We start from the raw sequence: 20,420 nt of genomic DNA, 5'->3' as shown, positions 1-20,420 counted from the left end.
GCCAGGACCAGGGCAGATTTGGATATCTTCTGGAGGCCGAATTGATTGGGTAAGGGAATAGTAGTAATAGCATGATACACAAGTACTTGCCTTGGATGACTGGCAAATGGTGAAGCCATTGACTGACCAGGAAGCAGAAGAGATATAATAGATAAAGAGAAGAAAGTAATACATTCAGTTTTGCAGTAAGTTTTAGTGACCTGTGCATACTCACTGGTTCAGTAGGCAGTTGGCCCTGCAAAGAGTGGTCTGGGTTGAAGATAGAGTTTTATGAATCATTAACACCTTCATTTCATAGTTTACATAGAATATAGTATTATTTTTATATAGGTTAAATGATTTCTTCTGGTGTCATGTTCCCTCAAACCTTAGGAACCAGACTCCTTTGCTCCTCATTCTCAAATTGCAACTTTACACAGTTCCTTTCATGAAACATGTGTTCAGAAAAGACTAAATAAATGAAGTCAGAAAATAAGGTCCATGGGACACATAGCAAGTATGAAAGTGCTAAGTGTAGTTGATATTTGAAAATGCATGGGAAAATGGGTCAGTTTGAAAATAAAATATACATCAGTATGTTCCTTTTGGGGACAAATACTATAGCAATCCCTCAGAAGTCAACAAAGTCTTTGGTCACTGGAACCATACAGATGACCTTGCAGGACACAGAGCCAGAACTTGGGTGGCTTTGCCTTGGTGTGGTTTCTTTCCTTCCACATGTGTATCCCTGTTATTCTACTAACCATCTGACAAGGTGCATGACCTTCATTTTACCCAGTGTGTTAGAAACTCGGACAATTTGCGTCACTCGTATTTATTTAACTCAGTATAGCATAATAAAGTTTTCGTATTTCTGATAATTCCTGAAATATCCTGACAATGCCTCAGCCACCATTTATTAGTTTAATCACTGTATAATAGTGGACAGTATTTATTATCTCCTACATACAAACTCCTGAAACATCCACTTAATTTAGTTTTTACCTTCTTGCACTTGTAATTCAACATACCCATTTTTCACCTATCCTTATTTTCTGATCTCCTTATCTTATGCTCAGTCTTTTGTCCTCTCTTTACTTGATCACTTGGCATTTGGGTTTGATTCCATTTAAATTCTGATAATGTAAATGTTTGTTTTAATCCCATCATCAGAGTTTCCTTGGGTTGCCATAAAAATTACCATAAACTGAGTGGTTTAGAAAAACAGAAATTCACTCTGTCACAGTCCCGGAGACCAGAAATTTGTAACCAAAGTGTTCGCAGGATTGGTTTCTACTGAAGGCTCTGAGGCAGAATCCGTTCCATGTCTTTTTTATAGTTTCTGGGTGGCCACTGGCAACCTCTGGCATCCCGTGACTTATGGAGATGTGATTCCAATCTCTGCCTTGTCTTCACGTTCCCATCTCTGTGTGTCACATCCCTTTCTCGTATCTTAGGAAGACACTTGTCATTACGTTCACAACCCACCTTAATGCATTTAGAGCCCAACCAACATGAGATGATCTCATCTGGAGATCCTTTAACTTATATCTACAAAGACCCATTTTCCAAATAAGATCATATGCAGAGGTTCTAGGTAGACATATCTTTTGGAACCATTCAAACCCTTGTCTCATAGTATCAATTTAAAATTTCTCCGTCCTTTGTTTGTTTATAACTTATTGTTTATTAATTGTTTATAAGTTAGCCTGGTAAGAGAACTTGCATTATTAGGGTAGACAGGCAGTCAGTGGATGGGAGTTAGAAGGGAACTGTTACCTTAATACAATCAAGCATTTTAGGTGGATAGTAACTTTCGTGCAGTAAAATGCACCATCTTCCTAAGTGAAAATTCATCTAACCAATGAGAATTTCCAAGACTTATTTCTGAAACTTCATATAAAATATTTAGTACACAATAATTGTATCAAATTGTATTTGATACTGTATGTGTAATTGTATTTAATAATTTGATGATTAATAGAACACTGTTTTTCAACTACTTAACAGTAGTTCACATCTTTAGAGCTGCTCAAAGTAAATATACCATGTACTGTCTCTGCCATGATAATTTTTTATCTGGTGTGCTTCCCCTTCCCCTTTTCTACTGTGTTTCTTTCTTTCTCTTTTCTATAAAATACCTCAGGTTATTCTAGCCTTCCTCATGTACATGGTGGCCAAATCTGTTACCATCCTGGCCAGCCTGCTATGGATGCACTCAAAATTGAGCATCAAAATTCCTATATTAACTGACTTGCTGGTTCAGAATTTACTCCATTCAAAGCTGTCTTTCTATTCAAAGTTCAGTCTTCTCTGTTAGATTTCCCTCTTCCCTTTCTCCTTCCTCCTCATAGGATATATTTCTCTCTATTTGGATGAATCCAAGAACTGTCCTCATCTCTTCTCAGCAATAACCCCCTCTGCATATCCCCACATTGATTCATTCAGCAGATCTTTATTGGGAGCCTACTGCAGGGAGGGCCTTATTCAAATTGCTGGGGACACACGGGAGTGAAAAAAAAAACCAGACAAACGGCTCTGCCTTTGTGGAACTTATACACTAGTGAGGAAGGCAGATGATAGATAAAAATAAATGATGTAGTTCATTAGAAGTGGGTCAGTGCCCTGGAAAACTAATATAACAGGATGATGATACTTAGGAGTCCTAGAGATGGTTTCTATTTTAACTGGGGAATGGGAGGAAGATGAGGAAGAAAAGCAAGGGTTCATTTTTCCTCCTTTTGGTAGCTTAGCAGAAAGCTGGTTCCAACAGTTCTGAGTTTTCTCAACAGTAGAAGAGGCTGATTCCAGCTACTGGCTCCAGAAGCTCCCCTGACAAGGCCCCTTGTATGACCAGTGTCTTAATCTGTTCAGACTGCCATAACAAAATAAGATAGACCGAGTGGCTTATAAGCAACAGAAATGTATTGCTCACAGCTCTGGAATCTGTGAAGTCCAAGATCAAGCTGCCAGCAGAGTCAGTATCTGCGGAGAGCCTGTTTTCTGGTTCATAGAAGATCCCACATAACCTCACATGGTGGAAAGGAGTAGGGAACTCTGTGGGATAAGAGCATTAGTCTCATTCATGAGGGCTCCATCCTCATGACCGAGGCTCCTCCCCAAAGCCTCACTTCCTAATACCAACGTATAAATTTGAGGAAAGGTGGGACGCAAGCATTCAGTCCATAACAAGGAATTTCCGTTAGTATAAGGTTGTATAAGTACCCTATCCATCTGTAGAGCAGGCTGCTGAAGCTTTGCCCATGGTGCGTGCAGACCATCCGTGCCCGACCTAAGTGACAGGACAGCAGGAATTTGAGGTGTACTCTACCTACTTCTCTGCCTACACATCGTCCCCCCAGTAAAGTCTGTTTTCTCTGTACTACAAGACACTAGTGATATATGTCGGTGACTCTTTTATGGGGCATCAAGGTAATCCTCATTGTGAAGGTAACGCTTGAGTAAAGACAAAAGTAGGAAGGAACAGCCAGTGCAAAGAAAGGAGTACATATGACATGACACATGCAATATGGCCAGAGCAAAAAGACAGGTAAGGGAAACTAGGCCATGTGCTGCTTTATGAGACTTTAGCTTTTAGTCTGGAGGAAATGAGAAACCACTGGTGGACCTAAGCAAAGGAGAGACATGATCTGAACCTTAAGTATTAATAGGATTATTCTGGCTTCTATGTTGACAAAAGACCATGAAGAAGTGGGAGACAAGGTAGAAGCCTTCCTAGACCAGAGAGAAGTCTCATGCAGCCCCTCAGCTGAGAGGTGGTAGCAACTTGGACCAATGTGTAGCCGCATAGGGCGATACATTTTGGAGGTGTTCTGACAGGATATTCGCACCAGACGTGAAATTGAATAGCAAGAGGAGATTCAAGGATAACTAAGGTTTTTGAGCTGAGCAAGTGGAAGACTGGAGGTTTTTAAGGAGAGGCTCAGATGGAGCCTCATGTGTAGTCCTAGCATTGTCAATCCAAAATGCGTAGTTGCCCTATCTCTGTATCATTTCTGTATGTATCTGTCTTTTCACCAATCTGGAAGCTCTTTGGAGTCAGATGCTCTGTCTTATTTGTTGTATCTCCAATAGCACTTCATCACAGTACTCATCAGTAGTTGTTTAATAAATGTCTACCGATATTTTTTAATGTTTCTTTATTTTTGAGAGAGGGAGAGAGAGAGAGAGGGAGAGACAGAGCACGAGTGGGGAAAGGGATGGAGAGGGGGAGACACAAAATTTGAAGCAGGCTTCAGGCTCTGAGCTGTCAGCACAGAGCCCAATGCAGGGCTCGAACTTGTGAACCGCAAGATCATGACCAGCCAAAGTCAGATGCTTAACCAACTAAGCCACTCAGGCACCCCTCTAGCAATTATTTTTAAAGAGTAAGGATTTAGAATTAAGCTCATGTTTTGATAAATTAGATGTCCATAAATAATCTGAAATTCCTAGAAATGTCAAATGATCTATTTGTCCGTAAAAACAGGAAAGACCTTAGACTCGTTTTTTTTTCTTTTTCTTTTTTTTTTTAAATGTGATTATAATTTTTTTTTTTTACAAATAGTTTATTGTCAAATTAGTTTCTACATAACACTCAGTGCTCATCCCCAAAGTACCCTCCTCCATGCCCATCCCCCCCTCCCCCCCACATCCATCAGTCCTCAGTTTTTGTCAGCATTCAAGAGTCTCTCATGGTTTGCCTCTCTCCCTTTCCCCCACCATTTCCGCCCTTCTTCTCCCCCTTGTTCCTCCGTCAAGTTCCTCCTAATCCTCCTATACGTGCAAACATATGGTATTTGTCCTTCTCTGCCTGACTTATTTCGCTCAGCATAACACCCTCAAGGTCCATCCATGTTGCTACACATCGTTTTTTTTTTCTTGATACTGGCTTTCTATACTTACACAGTGCAATGTGGAGTACAAAGTAGCTGTTTATTTTTTTCCAGTAATCCTAGTTACTGGAAATCTAAGTTTCCCTTGTTATAACTTTGGATTTCAGGTAAAGGGAGATTGGACCATTTGCCAGAAGTCAGCATTCAATGAAATGAAACCAATCTAAATTATTTAGTGTTTTTCAATGACAATACATAAGGTATACAATAAACACTGGCAGGAGATAGGGGAGGAAATCTTTGGCACTATGTCTAAGGTATGGATGGCTAAGTTCTAAAATAAAACCAGGTTAAGGACCACAAATTTAAATTAAACATTGATTAAATTATCAGCACGCTCTCTGCTTCTAGGCCATCTGTAGACAGCCTCGGTAAAAAGAACCTACTGGACCACGCGTCACAGTGTCCCACATAGGAACATCATCCTCTTCCAGGCCGCTGCCAGGCAGCAGACTGAGATCACTGCACTGACAGTACCACCATTGGTACAACCGGCTGATATCTTTACTGACAGCTTCTTTTTACATAAGTGACTGTGAACACTTGTGGTGGTTACAGCTTAAAGCTGAGTGTGATGGGGGCGCCCGGGTGGCGTAGTTGGTTAAGCGTCCGACTTTCGCTCGGGTCATGATCTCGCGGTTCGTGGGTTCGAGCCCCGCGTCGGGCTCTGTGCTGACTGCCAGCTCAGAGCCTGGAGCCTGTTTCAGTCTGTGACTCCCTCTCTCTCTGACCCTCCCCTGCTCACGCTGTCTCTCTCTCTCTCTCCTAGAAATAAATAAAAAACATTAAAAAAAAAAAAAAAAAAGCTGAGTGTGATGCAGTGTCCATCTCCTAAAATAATTAGCAAATGCTTAGGGTCATATTCAGTTATACATTTAACACATGATTAAGTGGTCGTTCAAAAATACTTTGTGATTTGATAACCAGTACCTTAAGGAAGAGTGTTGACTGAGCTTGACCTCTACTCGGTACACATTTCAAATGTTGCTGAAAACTGAGTAGATTTTCATTTGCTCATCAATGTGAATAGCCTAATCAAGGCAGAGCTAAAACTGCAAAGCAATGTTTCAGTAGCCTTGACCACAAAAGTATAGGCATCAAATATCACTTCTCTAGCAGTCTTTATTCTACTACAAATTCTGTAACTTCTTTTCTTAATTGATATACTTCTGTGTTCTGTGGCTCTGTTTTCTCAGTCAAGTCTCAGAACTGAATAATATTCACTAATGATTTGCCACTTGATTATGACTATGCTGATAGTTTCTGTTCCCAGTTTATTAACAGATAACTTCTGTTTCAGTTAGAGAATTTTCATACTTTAGGTTTTGTTTGTTTAACTTGGAATAGTTGATAAATAATATTTGACTGCATTCTTAATAATTCCTAATGAGAAATATTAACTCATTAAAGTATGAGCTATTCACTTCTAATGCCCTATCAGTGTTAGCTCAATTGAGTGCCAGGTGTCATGTGAAAAATAACCAGAGAGACCTGCCTGATTGTGTTGGTCTCTCTCAGTAAATGTCTCCTTTGTCTGTGCTAATAAGGAGCTCAAAGTGTTTGTGGAAGGAGGTAAGTTAGGTCCTTAATTTAGGCATGCAGTTTATGAATATCTACTTCAATGTTAACGCTCTCAACATAGACTTAGAGATATGAATAACAAGAGTTGTTTCTCTCAAGAAGCTTCCTGGAATGATGTGGTGTACTAGCAGCCAGTATTATCTATAATACTAGGTGGTGAAGTGAATATTAGCCCAGGAAGTGAAAGGGATGGGAGATAATCATTTACCTCCACGTTGTCATTTGAATACACTGTTACTCAGCTCTTTCTAATTCCATTCCAGGATATGCACCCCTACCTACCAATAATTCTTAAATTAGTGGCATCTTGGTATGAGAGAAGGAGTTTGATGAAGATAACACGTATTTGTATACGTGTCTAGAAATAGGTGGGTGTGTTCTCAGTAAGGATGTAAATATGTTTCGCAGGTTAAGCCATTCTCCAAAAAATTTTTTTAATCAAATACTTTATTCTGACATCATTTACATCTAGATTTAAACCCATACTTTCCAAGGGAAACATGTCTTTTAATACTCTTGTCTCTGTAGATGCAAGACATTCAGATGCTCTTTTGACAGCTTAAGAGAACTAAGGACCCAAAGGCAGTGAAAATTACTGTATAGGAAGAATGGCAACAATAAGTCATGCTACAATGTGTAGAAAACTAGAAAGCATCCCTACCAATCCTTAAAATATTTGGCTGAGAGCTGTACACAGGGTGGCAGGAGAAACTGATTAACCTTTTACCCCTAAGAAGATTCCTCAGGCATACAGTATGCTTAATGCCAAGAGACATACAGTACTTAATAGCTGTTCGGCATCTCAGAGAAGATTACAGTTATTGTAGAAATATCATTGATAGATTATGGTTCCCAGAGATCCTGGGGAATAAAACCTGAAAATATTTCACATTCTTTTCTTTGTGTTGTTCTGCCTCTTGTTGGAAGTCCTTTTGAGCAGTTAAGTGTGCAGAAGATGAACTAAATGAATAGGAGGAGGAGACATAAGGAGCTTGCAAAATTAAATACCCTGCTGAGATACTTGTCCATTCGGCAACTTCGGGAGCTTAGCCCTGGGCCCGACCCTGTGGGGAAGCAGAAACAGTGAAAGAGTTATAGCCCGTGCTCTCCAGAAGCAACAACTAATTGGAGATAGAACACAGGAGCACATGCAGTAATTCAACAGCAGAGCCATGGAGTGCCGCGATGTAAGTGCCTCCAGATGACTAGAAAGAATGGGGAAGGGGACAAGTGTTGTTTGGATTGGTCATGGAAGACTACAGGAAGGGGACAACGAGGTTAAGGTAAGCAGAGGCAAGGTGGAGGAACAATATTCCAGAAGGAGCAGAAGTTTCGAGTTGAAACCAATACTGAGGGCCTTGGTGTGTATGCCTGCCCGCTGGTCTAGCGGAAAAGAATTTATATGAGAAAATGATGGAAGATTTGGTTAGAAACACAGGAAACAGCCAGACTGTAAATTGCCATGGAATTCAAGGCAAGAGTTTGGATTTCCTAATCTGGGAAAAGGAATGAGGAATCTCTGGTTACTGTGGGTAGCTGAGAGGCAGTATTTCAAATCCTGGGAAGAACGGAAAGAATGTTGAAAGCAAAAAGACGCATCCACAGCCAGTTGTCTTAGTTTAGAAATGGTGTAAGGTTGGGGTGATGGAGCTGAGAATTCAGTGAAGAAATAACTTCATGTTTCAGAGGAAGAAGAGAGCGAACCAGAGGAGACAAAAAGCACACTGACTTTGCAGGGGTAGTTTGCAAAGAACATGAGAGTCATTGAAAGCAAAATATGGAGGGTTGAGCTAGATTACGGGGAGGAAGATCATGACTGTGGTTTCAGGCAGATTGCATCAGAGATAGTGGTTGTCCTTCCTGGCAGCCTCATGAAAGTATCCGAAATCACAGACTGGAATTCAGATGAGGAGCCAGGGCCTATCTTAGCATCTGTTCCATTCACTGGCGGAAAAATTAGTTTCAAGTGAAGCCAGCAAAGGAGCCACAGCCTCACCCTGGGGGAGTAGCTACCATTTCAGCTAAGATTGTAATATTTTAGATAAAATTGAGGAAGATTCTAATTGTAGCTATTTGACATGAATGCCAGTCCTTATAAGACTTTTAGGGTTAGATGAGAGAGGTTGTGCATCTGAAGCAGATTCAAGTTCACTCTGCATCGTGAGGCATTATCCGTATCACTTCAGGAATGTTAGATATTTTAAAATTAGAGACAGGTTATCTGATGTAATGTATCTCCCTATTGAGATTATTTAAATTGCATTAAATTGTGTTTTCATTGATTTCTTATATCTTCCTTCTAGAGCTAACTTATCTCTTGTTATATTTCAGACTGCTGACTTAAATTATCTTCATTAGAAATTTTGGAGAAATACAGTCTTCCTTTATTACTTTATGGGTAAATAGTCCCAGAGAGATAATCAAGGATGGACACTTAGAAAGCAGTTCAAGGAGAAAATTCTGGTACCTGCCAGAAGGAATGTGTGGAATAGGGGGTTCTAATTTAAGCTCTCACAAACATGGGCTAGGGATCTTGCAGATTGGCAACATACAGTTAGATGTGAGCCACTTTTCTCATTAAATTAGAGATGACACCCCTCTTGTCTCTCATAGTGTGTATAACATGATCTTATAGAAATTAAACCAGTTATGTTGCATGGCAGTAAATGAATTGAGCAGGTTGTAAAATTAGTTGTAATGGCATGCATCACTGAGTTTTGAAACAAAAATAATGTAATGTGGAAGATGCAATGGATTAGAAGAGAGCCTTGATTCTCAACAAGGATATACTTCTGGGTAGGTTAAAAGCAAATGTGTAAGGACATTCACGAGGAGAATGTCTTATATGAGGGATGCATAGTCCATGGTTCTAAAAGCAGCTGAATCTCCTCCATTTCCCATGGCCAGTCTACTTACATAGGATCTGAGTATCCCCTTAGTGAGTTATTACTGTTCTCAGGTATCACAGAACCCCTTTCTGACAAGAGTATTAACTTTGGGAGAATTCTGTGGCTCTCAAATCAGTCAGTGGCCTGAAAGAGACAGACTATATTGCAAGACTATATGGACCCATTCCGCTTCGTTTAGCCCACTTTCACCTCATCCTTGGTTATAAAAACTTCTTCTTACAGTTTAGATTAGGTCCAGGTACAAGTAACAGAAATCCAAAAACCGTTGGCTTAAACAAGATATATGTTTATTTCTCCTTCTCATAAAAACCTGGAAGTGGTCAGACCAAGGCTGTGGGGAAGGGTAGGTCACCTCTCCCATAAAACCGTCAGGACCCCAGCCTCCCTGGAGCTCACGAACTGCCATCCTTTCTTCTCTTGGACCCAGATGGTAGCTTTTAATATTCCATACAGCAGGATAGAACAAACAGCCAAAAAGAAAGGTGAGTGCATGTGCCAGCTGCCCTGCCAGGAAAGGCACCACAAGCCGCCTCACACTGCCCTTGCTTATATCCCGGTGGCAAGAACTTAGTCATATAGTTGCCTAGACCTGCATGAAGACAGAGAAATGTAGTCTTCCTTTTAGGCAAGCATGGCCTGGCCAAGTAACCTATCACCGGGATGAAGGGGAGAATAAATATTAGAAGAAAATGTATAACCATACCTTGCTTTTCCTTTGCAATGGCATCATGGTATTAACAGGTAGAGTTTTATAAAGTGCCTGTGGAGGTACCTAAAGCAGAGTGCTAGATGCAGAGCAGTGAGGCAGTTAAGAGCCTGGACCCCAGTGTCATACTGCCTAGGTTTGTATCTAGGTTGTTCTAAAAATATCAGGGGAAAGTGATAGTAGTACCTTCCTCTTTGAATTGTTGTGATGACTAAATTAAATATTGAATATAAAACATGGAGCACGGCATTTAACACTTCAGAACCATTTGATAATCATTAGCTTTTATTATTAAGAGTAAAGTAAAAAGCTTCTGAGGGTAGAGTTTTTGCATAGAACTTTTCCATACATTCCCCAAATTTCCGGATGTATTTACTTGTCCAGATATGGTAAGATTTGAAGCAATTTACATTTTATTTGTGGTAATAAATTAGCATGTGCACGCTTGGTTGGGGGTGGTCTCTAACAAATTGTATGAGTGTTTTTCTTTACTTTTCTATGGGCTCTGCATGTTTCCTTGACCCTACTGTATAGGTTCGTTCTTCTTTATATCAGTTTTGATGTGAAGCATATTTTACATTAAGAATTAACAGGCTCCCTTTGTCCACTGGTGTAGCAAAGTGGGAATTATGTGTCACATCAAAAGAAGGCCATCCTCGGATGGGAGGGGTTCAAAGATGGCACCATGGAGTGGATATGCTGTGTTCACCTGTAAAGGGACAGACAGCTCTAAATTTCAAAACTAATGTCAATCAAAATGTAAAAATCTGGCTTGTCCTTCATTTAGAAATGGTGACAGAAGTGGGCGAAGGCGAAGCTTGATACTCCAGATGTGATGTGACCATTTTCTTAGGATTGTAGACAACGAAATAGCTGTGTTGAGATTTTTTTTGCCATTACCTAAATTCTCTTTTGCTTCTCTCTTTTTCTTTCTCTAAGCCCCTTCTCTGTTCTGTGGGTTTTCTTTTGTAACTCCTCCAGACTACAGCTTTGTTCCCCCTTCTTCTACTCCTTTCTGGTCAGGTACTGCTTTACTGCTTTTATATGTCTTTTCAACTTGCTTCTGTTTGCAAATAAAATACTTTGACTTCTATGTGTGGCTTCTCATGTAGTTGCATCTCCTCACAAATAGTCCCTAGAGTCCCATTCCCACCACACAGTTTCCTCTTCTCTGTCGTAAAGTCACTGTTTGTCATGCCATTTCACTCTCCTGGTTGTGTGTGTGTGTGTGTGTGTGTATGCGTGCGCGCGTGCTCATGTTACGTATTTCCGTGAGACATTTTTTGTTGGATCTTTGTGAGCCCTCGAATTGAGGGCTGAAAGTAGAAAGTAGAAAGTTGAGGCATTCTATAAAATCATTAGTTTTCTTGAGGACCAGAAATCTTAGTTGAGAAAAGCCAATGGTTACTTATTCCCATTAAGAAAAGAAATAGAACCCAACTTTGTCTCCAAATATAAAAGTTAAAATATATTTCATGTTGTCTGGAAGGATGACTGTGCCCATCTGTGCGTGGGCTTTCTGGTCTTGATTTCGGTCATTAGTCTGAGAATTTCATGGCTGTTGATGTGACATGTAGGGGAGTACCTTATGGCTAGGTCAAGTTGTTTTCTTACAGATTTTTAAAAATTAACCTTGTAAGTCCCAGTAGAATCATAATACTTACTACTAGAAAGACCTTGGAAGTCATCTGGCATAGACCTTTCATTTTATAGGTGATAAAAGTGTGGCCTTGAGGGTTAAAAGACCTGAACAAGGTCGCACAGCTAAGTTGATGATTGGTTTTTCCGTCACAGGGGTGTTTTTATGTGCACCAACTCTAAGAGTAGTGCCCCAGTAATGGGACGGTTTTCAGTAAGAAAACTATTAAAGTGGTTTGTGTCTGAACAGTAAAATAAAATGACCCATTTTTACTCCCTTTACAGTTCTGAAATCTACAGCATTGCTATTCGTTTATCTTATGATGGACACCTGGAGACTAAAAACAATTCTGTCATTGCAGAGCCCCAAATAATAGGCTTGAGATCCCTGTCTCCATGTGGGCAGGCTTTTCCAGGGTAATGCAGGTCATAACCACAGCTGCCTTGGCACCGGGAACTGTTACAAATACAGATGCATGGCATTTCCCACTTGTTTTTCTTACACTTATGTTCCTCTCCCATTTAAGTTTTATAAAGTCCTACCATTCCCAGGTGAGTGTTTCTCAGAATCACTGCACGTATAATTGAAACCACTTTATAACCCCAAGGAGCAACAGGTAGAGAAGTTAATATGAAATGTGTTATAAAACACTAGCGAAGAAAAAATGTGCAGCTTGAACAGAGTTTTTCTTTCGGGGCAGGGTGGGTTAGGACAGGGAGTGAAGTTAGCACTTCTTCTACCATTAAAATGGGGGGAAAAAGCTGAATATAAAAAATGAACACCCTGACATTTTGTTTTTTAGTTCATTCCTTCAGTAAAATTTTCTATACCTACAGTATTTGTTTGAAAGAAAAAGGATAAATTGATGGTGTTTATGCATTCTTTCAAGTGAAACCTGATTGAAGCTTCTTCACATAGTGAAATTCTATATGAAATAACAATTGAGTTTGTCCCCAGAGAGGTTTAACCAAAAAAGGCTGACTGGGGGAGGAAGCGCCTTTTAACTGAATGTAATGACATGGACCCAATAGGAGAATTTCAGAGCAAAACATTAAGCTGTTTTGAGTCTTAGTTGGAGAGATTAGGAGATAAAAATGTAAAGCTTTGTCCTTAGAGGTTCTAGTTAGAAATAGATTATTGTGCATCAGTGAGAAATTTATGCTGGTAATTTTAGATTTTTTTTTTTCTTACAAAAGCTAGTCCCTCTTTTGAGGTTCTGACAAAGAATGAAAGAGAGCAGCGGTTCTTTAAACTTCATGAAATGAACTTGACCACACCAGATTGAATTGAAACAGCAACTCTGCTGCTTTCAAGCTCCTCTGCCATTATCACTAGTCTGTAGTGAGATCATGGCTGTGCATTTGGATCACATCTATAACATTCATCTGATTAGGTTCTGGTAGTCACCGGACCGCAGATCAGTGCTGACTCACCATCATTTCTTTCCAGTGCTAAGTCCGAAAGTGCTGGGCATTGCTGTCGCTCGGTATGACTTCTGTGCCAGAGACATGCGAGAATTGTCCTTGCTGAAAGGAGACGTGGTGAAGATCTACACGAAGATGAGTGCAAATGGCTGGTGGAGAGGAGAAGTAAATGGCAGGGTGAGCTGGCCCTCTCGATGTGCTTGTGTGGGTGAAGGAAGGGGACTGGGCGGTCTTTGGCACCCACCATGGGGCTAGGAGAAGCCTTCATCCCACAGAGCCAGGGCTCTGGAGAGTGGTGGCATTCCTCACTGAAAATAGGCACTCAAGAAAAAGATGTTGAATGAGTACGATCGTGGCATAAATAAAGTTCACCTAGGCAAGTTTGATGGTTTCCTATTTGGAAAAGGATTGAGGAACATTTCCATTCTTTTTAGTCCATAAGCCTAGAGCATAAATTTTATGTGGAATATAGAATATTTACAAGAGTTGCTGATCTAAATTGGAAAGAATGGGACACGGTGCCCCCATCTTTGTAACCTGCTCTGTAGCAGAAATGGGAAGCGTTAAATAGTAGAGCCCCTTGGTACACTTAATTTACGTATTTGTCTCTGTGCTAACACATTAGAACACTCTTTAAGCTTCTTTTATTCCTCTGTTTCCATCAGTCATTCTGTCTGGCTTCTAGGGCAGTTAAATCAATCTCCTTTACCTACAGTGGCCATAAAACCCCAGCTTAATCGGGGTGTTATAAAAACTAAATGCTCTGTTTGTAGAGCCCTTTGAAATGCCAGATGCGAAGTCATGTTGCTATGTTGGTTGCTTTTCCTTTTTAGGTGGGCTGGTTTCCATCCACATATGTGGAAGAGGATGAATAAATTCCACTCCAGTATTACACCCTGCACCAGAAATTTCAGAGAAGGGATAAACAGAAGCCTGCGCAGCATTGTGAATTAACTGAAGTGTTTAAGAAGCCGCATTTCTGGCTATTCAACATCCTCCCTCCTTTTCCCCTCCTAAGTCTTAATGCTGGGATTTCTAAAGATGCTGGTACTGACAGATTAATGGCTTGCCTTGAGCTGTGCAAGAAACAGCCTGCCAGTCTGTCATTGTCGGGGACCAGAGCACAGCCAGAAGCTTCCCCCCCACCCCGAAAGAGCCCTGCAAACGCATTGGTTCATATTTCTTTTTACCACGTGCGGTCAGGCACCATGAACGCCAGCTATCAGTAAATGGTGGACACAGATTTACTTTCTTCTCACGTGCCATTCACCAGAATCTTTGATGGTACAAAGGAACAGAAGTTTTAATTTTGCTTTCCCCAGCATGAGGAAAAATCAGAGTCTCGCTTTTTGGGCAGCTTCCTGGAAAGGTCCAGCACTACTTGTCTTAAATTGTCTCACAAGGTGACTCATCGCCTGGCAGACACTTTCACCCCCAGATGTTACTCATGATAAAACAGAGGAGGCAAATGCTCAGGTTTGCTTCATAAGTGATCTATCCCAGAAGGGTTTTAATTATTCATTTGGTGTTCTGATTATATGTGCAAACTTTATATAAAAAGTACATAAAAGAGAGTGTCTTCATATTAAATTTTCACAACCTTCATGATTTCATAGGGTTATTTTGGAAATGTATGCTTCACTTTATGAAATAATCTTGGCTGGGTATGTTCTTGGTAGTTTCAAGTAACCTGGGAAAGGTGGCATTGTTTACAGAAACAGATCAAGGGCTGTACCTGATTGTAAATCATTCTATGGAAGCAACATCTATTAACATAAGCTTCCTACCCCTCCCCGCAAAAGACATATTTGCTGGATCTCACATTTCCCTGGAGTATTTACAGTAACACCAATAACTTTGCCAAGGATTTTGGAAGGGAAGCACAGCTGGGTCCTCTATGCATTTCGGGGACAGGAGGGTCACTAAGACTTTTCTAGCCTTATTCACTGTGAGCTCCCGGCCTTTTACTAGGATCTTCTACCTGCAGGCCCCTTGGGGGTGTGTGTTAACTGGTAGGAAGATCAGTTTTTCAGTGCATTTATTTAGCCAAGCCTTTACTTTTTATGCGAGGAGTTCAAATATGTTCTTTCTGGGACATACAGAGTGCTTAGTCAAGACAGCCGGGTTAAAACACTAACTTGGCCCTTTCTTGATGAAATATTTTCTCCATAGCAGAAGTCTTGTTCTGGCAAGATTCAGAGAGTGTTTCATGTTTGAAGACAACAAAACAAAACATTAGAAGCATTTATTTAATAGAGCCAAATGAGGGATATTTCAGCTCTGAAATTTTGGATCATCTCTGAAAAGAGGTAGGTAGGTGTAGCCTGCCCTCTCGTCAGCCCGCTTTCATGCCAGAACTTGATGTTCAGTAGACGTGTCCCCCCTCAGAGACCCTTGTGAGCCAGGACTTCTCAAAAGATAGATTCGGGACCTTTACCTCAGAATTATGTAAACTGTGATTGTGTTTTAGAAAAAATATTTGCTAAAACCAGTTAAGTTTTTGTATATGTGTAAATGATCACAAAAATGAATTTTATAAAATGTTCTGTACAGTAAAGCTATACCCTCAAGGTATACTCTCGGAATGGATTCTTTCCTATGAAGTCTTACCTACGATCCTATGTCTCGGTAATGTTTTGTCTGTTACTGTCAGCCAAATGTTGTTATGGAGAAAGTCACTTCACACGAACGGAAACACTCCTGTGTATAGTACTGTTTTGTTTCTTTTATTGTTATTTTAGCCAGTAGGCTCCCTCCCTTACAAATGGTGTTTGGTCTTCCTGTTGCATTTCATAGACCTGGGGGTTTCCTAGCAGAGGACATTAGAGCCCCTTTTCATGACATTACCAATTACATCTTTGTCTGTGTTTAATACTTTGTATTGAAAATTTTAAATGCTGCGGATTTGTGTAGATTTCTAATACCAAAGACAGAAGTAAACGTTTTTTTTTTCCATATGCTTTGTCTTGCCTGTATGCAACCATTGTGTAATATGGTGAATTAGAGAGGTATTTTACTTTGTAATATTTTGTAAATATGTCAATAAAATAAATAGTTACTACTTGCGTTACATTGATTTCTTGAGAGTTGAAGTGTCTATTGAACAATTCCATAATTCAACATCTACGTCATAAGCAACATGGGAAGAGAAGCCCTGATTTTGATCAGATTTAGCTCGGGATTGCTGCCTAAGTTATGAAGCTGCAAGCCGTGCTCAGTAGTTGCAACTAATATCTACTGAAGTGTTCACTGTGTGCCACACACCGTTCTAATTGCTTAATGTGGGCTAACTTACAACAACTCCAGAAGGTAGAACTGCCGTCTTATCTCCATTTTTCAGTTGAAGACATGGAGGCATCAGGAGAGTTTGCAGCTTGACCCAGATCACACAGCTGGTGAGTATCAGCACTGGACAGTCCAGCCTCAGAGCCCAAATCGCCACTACTACCATGCAGAAACATGTGCCTGTTCTTGCCCTGTAATGCAAAACCTCTAACAGATATTTCCTAGAGAGACTGTGTCAGAGATTGACTTTATTTTCCATCTTGATTCAAATTTTGCACAGAAAATAGCAAACTGCTAAACCAAGAAAGGCACGGAGGCAAGTTTCCTTGGGCAGAGCAGGCCTAAGGATTGTCCTCAGCAGTGGGGAAAGGCTGGCTCGGGAGGGAGTGGGAGCCTGTTCTCTCTAAGGGCCGGGAAAGGCTTGTTCTGAGTGTACACAGTAGTAGCGTGTGCTTGACGTCACCAGCACAACTGTGCTCAGAAACACAAAACCCCCAGATTTCCCTGTGGTACAGTGTGTTATCCAGCTCTCATGCTCTTTACTCAGAGAGTCTCTGGTGTCTTTGTTGTATCTCTTCGACATATTAACATTTTGTGTCTCTTAGGCCTTCTATCAAATTGTTACCACCCTCACCACCATTGAGAACTCCCCCATCGTTTATTAGTTAACATGGGAAAATATGCTTTATAACATTCCTGTATTTTGTCTTCCATCAAGTAGTTGAGGTAAAATATGTGGATGAGAATTCATCTCTTGGTGGCTGCTCTGTTCTATGTGACAGCCATATAGAAGAGCAGTGAGAGCTGGCCCCAGACGTCAGACTGCATATGGATGCACATCCCATTCCTGGCCACACACGGCCTCAGCCAGTCAGTATAACAACAAACCTGTTTCACGGGATGGCTGTGAGACTCAACTGAAGTCCTATCTATAAAGTGAAAGTGTGCCTGACCTGTCCTGAACCATTTTTGTCATCATTATCATCACTGTTGTCATCAGATGGATTTGCTGGCAAGTTTGGGTAGTCGCCATATGAATCCAAAGGATTCAAAGGAATCTTTGAAGTCCTTTAACATAATTTAGGCTCATTGATTGGATTAGGGAGCATAACTCTGCACATTCTAAGTTAGTCTCTCCAGGAAGGAAAGTCAACCATTTGATATCACAGGAAGACTGGGAGATTTAGCATCTGTCAGATATGGGTTCAAGCCCCAGCTCTGCCATTGACTCCTCTGAAATCAATTTTCTATGATAAAGTGATCATTATAAGCATCTGAGGGGCTGTTAGAAGGACAAACCATAACATGTGAAAAAGATACCAACAAACTGCCTGCGACATGGTGAGTACTCAAGGAGTGGTGGTCTCCTTCCCTTATGAATGGTGAAGTACTCAGGACCCAAGTCATATACTTGAAGCTTTTATTTTGAGTATTGGAGCTAATGCTTTGTTTCATAGGCATGGTTTAATTTTGAGCAAATTACAGATGGAATAAAAGGTGTGTGTTCAGGAAGATTAATATGCATGCCCACAAACAATCTCAGAGGCTGAGTTTAACAGCTCCACATTATTTTCACTAGGAAAATGGAATTTTCACCCAGCTCATAATCAGTTAGACTCAGTCCATTAGTCACTTCATTTCTCACTGAGACTAGTTTTCTGGGATCGGGTAGACTCTGGTTAGGAATGTTATATACTCACATCTGGCAGCCTTTGAAGGCACCTTATTGTAAGTAATGGACAAGTCCCAGAAAGATCAAAAGGGAATCCTGTCCCTAGTTAGATGCCATCAATTAGGATTGGGGAAATAGTGACAGAAGACATGCACAAAATTTCTTTTAAAGCATTCTAGACTCTGGTTCTGTTAGAAAGTTCCAGAGTTTCTAGGCACAATGCAACTGTGGTCGGGCCCCCTCCCTAAGTAACGGGCGGGGGGAGCCTCAAGGCAACCTGGCTACCTGGCTATACATGTACATGACATCCCTCAGACCTTGTAACATGAGACCATTTAATCAGACTGCATGGTTTGCATGTTACCATATTTGGGAGACAAAGAAGTAAAAAAATCTATAAAACAACTATGCCATGTGGCATCCAGGACTCAGTTCTTTGAGTACAAACCCAACTGAGGTGTGCTGGCATGAATAAAGTTGCACCCTAGAAAGAAAAGCTTCGGTGTGCTGACTCTCTGTGCAAGAATCCTGCTACATAGCTATCGTATCCCAGATGTTGAGAGGCCTCGGTACAGAAAAAGAAAGTACACAAGTCTCCTCATGCCCTGCACTTCATTTCTTTTTTTCTTTTTTTATTTATTTTTATTATGTTTATTTTTGAGAGACCAGGCACAAATGGGGAGGGACAGAGAGAGGGAGACACAGAATCCAAAGCAGCTCCAGGCTCTGAGCTGTCAGCACAGAGCCCAACACATGGCTCAAAATTCAAGAGCCGTGAGATCATGACCTGAGCCGGAGTCGGACTGAGCCACACGGATGCCCTGTGCTTTACTAGACATCAGGGTCCGTGTTGAGTCCTGAGCTGGGGGAAGTTGAACTCCAGAATGGCTGGTGTGTCCAACCCATCATCTGCTGGTAGAGCCTTGTCCCCTTTTCCCAACCATGTGACCCTGGGCAAAGCACACAAGGTCTTCATCTCTCAAAAGGAAGAGATTAGTTGAGTTCTCTTACTTTCCTTTTAGCCCTACAGTTATGTGAAGTTCTGTTTTTCTTCATGGTTCAGAATAAAGAAAAGACTTCATCAAAATGTGGAAGTTTTAAAATATACCAGCCCTAGCCACAAAAGCCCAATGTCTGTCTGGTGGCATTAACGAGTCATTGCATCATCATTTCCTGGCTGTCAGGAGCATGAAGGCAGCTCAGAGGGTCTGCCTTAGTCACATTGGTGACAGGGAATACTGTGGGGTGGATTCCTGTGGAGACTTGTGGGCTCCAACCTTAGATTCTGGGGCTGAACCACTAAGTATGCTTTGAACTTTGAGTCTTACAGTTGAGTTCTCTGTGGACAGTTACAACCGAATCTCAGAGACCAGGCCGCTCTCGGTGACTCCGGAGATTAGCCAGTTCTTGGCTGGTGACATGACACAACCTCTCTCAGAATTAATTGCCTGGGCATGGTGCTTCTGGACTCACCCCAGTGCCTCCCCCATGGCATCAGTACATTTGAGTTATGACTGCTCTGTGCCCACAGGTGGTGGGCACGCAGATGGTCTACATTTAGTATGGATTATCCTCCTGCCAATAACAAAAAGTAAACATAAACATCCTTTCATTTACAGTCTATGGCTCATGAAGTCATCTCACAGACTTCAGCTCGTCAAATTTGGAGCAGCACCTGAAAGGCAGGTAGACCTGCCTTATTCTCTTTCCATTTTAGAGATGAGGAAACTGAGGATTGGTGGGATGATCTGGCCTTCCCAAGGCCAGATTGATGATAACCCACAGATTGAAACTCTTGGCCAAGCAGACTCAACCCCAAGTGTCCTGGCTCTAAGTCCAATAAACACTCTTTACTCAAATACAAAAGAGCAATGCATGAGAGCTGATTTTTCAAAAGTATTTCTACAATGCCTAGGGCCTATCATGTTAGAATCATTCAGGGAGCTGCTGAGATCCTAGGTGAGGTGGAACTGTGGCTGGGTCACAGCCTTTGCAACTCCTGCTGTCAGTGTGCACTGATGCAATGAAAGTGTGCCAATCCGAGAGTCTGATCAGAGAATGTTTTTGAGTTTTCTAGTGATCTGAACGGTCTCTCAGAAAGGAAAGGGTTTTTTGCATCTGTTTTGTTTTGTTTTGTTTTCAATGATAATTTAAGATCTGTCTTCTCATTTGGGTATTCTCTTTTTTGTACTCTTAGATGCAGGCACTATACTAGATGTTTGGTATATATGAACTAATTTATCTCATTTAATCCTCTAAGAATTCATCAAGACTGATTAATATTATCCCATCCTGATCATGAAAACTCTAGTCCTGGATGAGTGAGTCTT

General features: G+C 41.0%; 1 protein-coding gene across 1 annotated transcript in view; it reads left to right on the top strand.

The window, feature by feature from the left end:
• VAV3 (vav guanine nucleotide exchange factor 3) overlaps positions 1–16,199 on the top strand; it is a 353,383-nt gene extending 337,184 nt beyond the window's left edge. Inside the window, exons 26-27 of the mRNA XM_039254969.1 lie at positions 13,159–13,310; positions 13,967–16,199. Of these exons, the coding sequence (XP_039110900.1) occupies positions 13,159–13,310; positions 13,967–14,008 (194 nt within the window). The 3' untranslated portion in view covers positions 14,009–16,199. The remainder of the gene's footprint in view (positions 1–13,158; positions 13,311–13,966) is intronic.
• The last annotated feature ends 4,221 nt before the right edge of the window (positions 16,200–20,420 follow it).

This window comes from Hyaena hyaena, unplaced genomic scaffold, assembly GCF_003009895.1.
Source record: "Hyaena hyaena isolate Hyena2069 unplaced genomic scaffold, ASM300989v1 scaffold_504, whole genome shotgun sequence".
Taxonomy (NCBI): Eukaryota; Metazoa; Chordata; class Mammalia; order Carnivora; family Hyaenidae; genus Hyaena; species Hyaena hyaena.
Note: the sequence above shows the minus strand (reverse complement) of the source record. Positions and strands in the feature narration are given on the sequence as shown.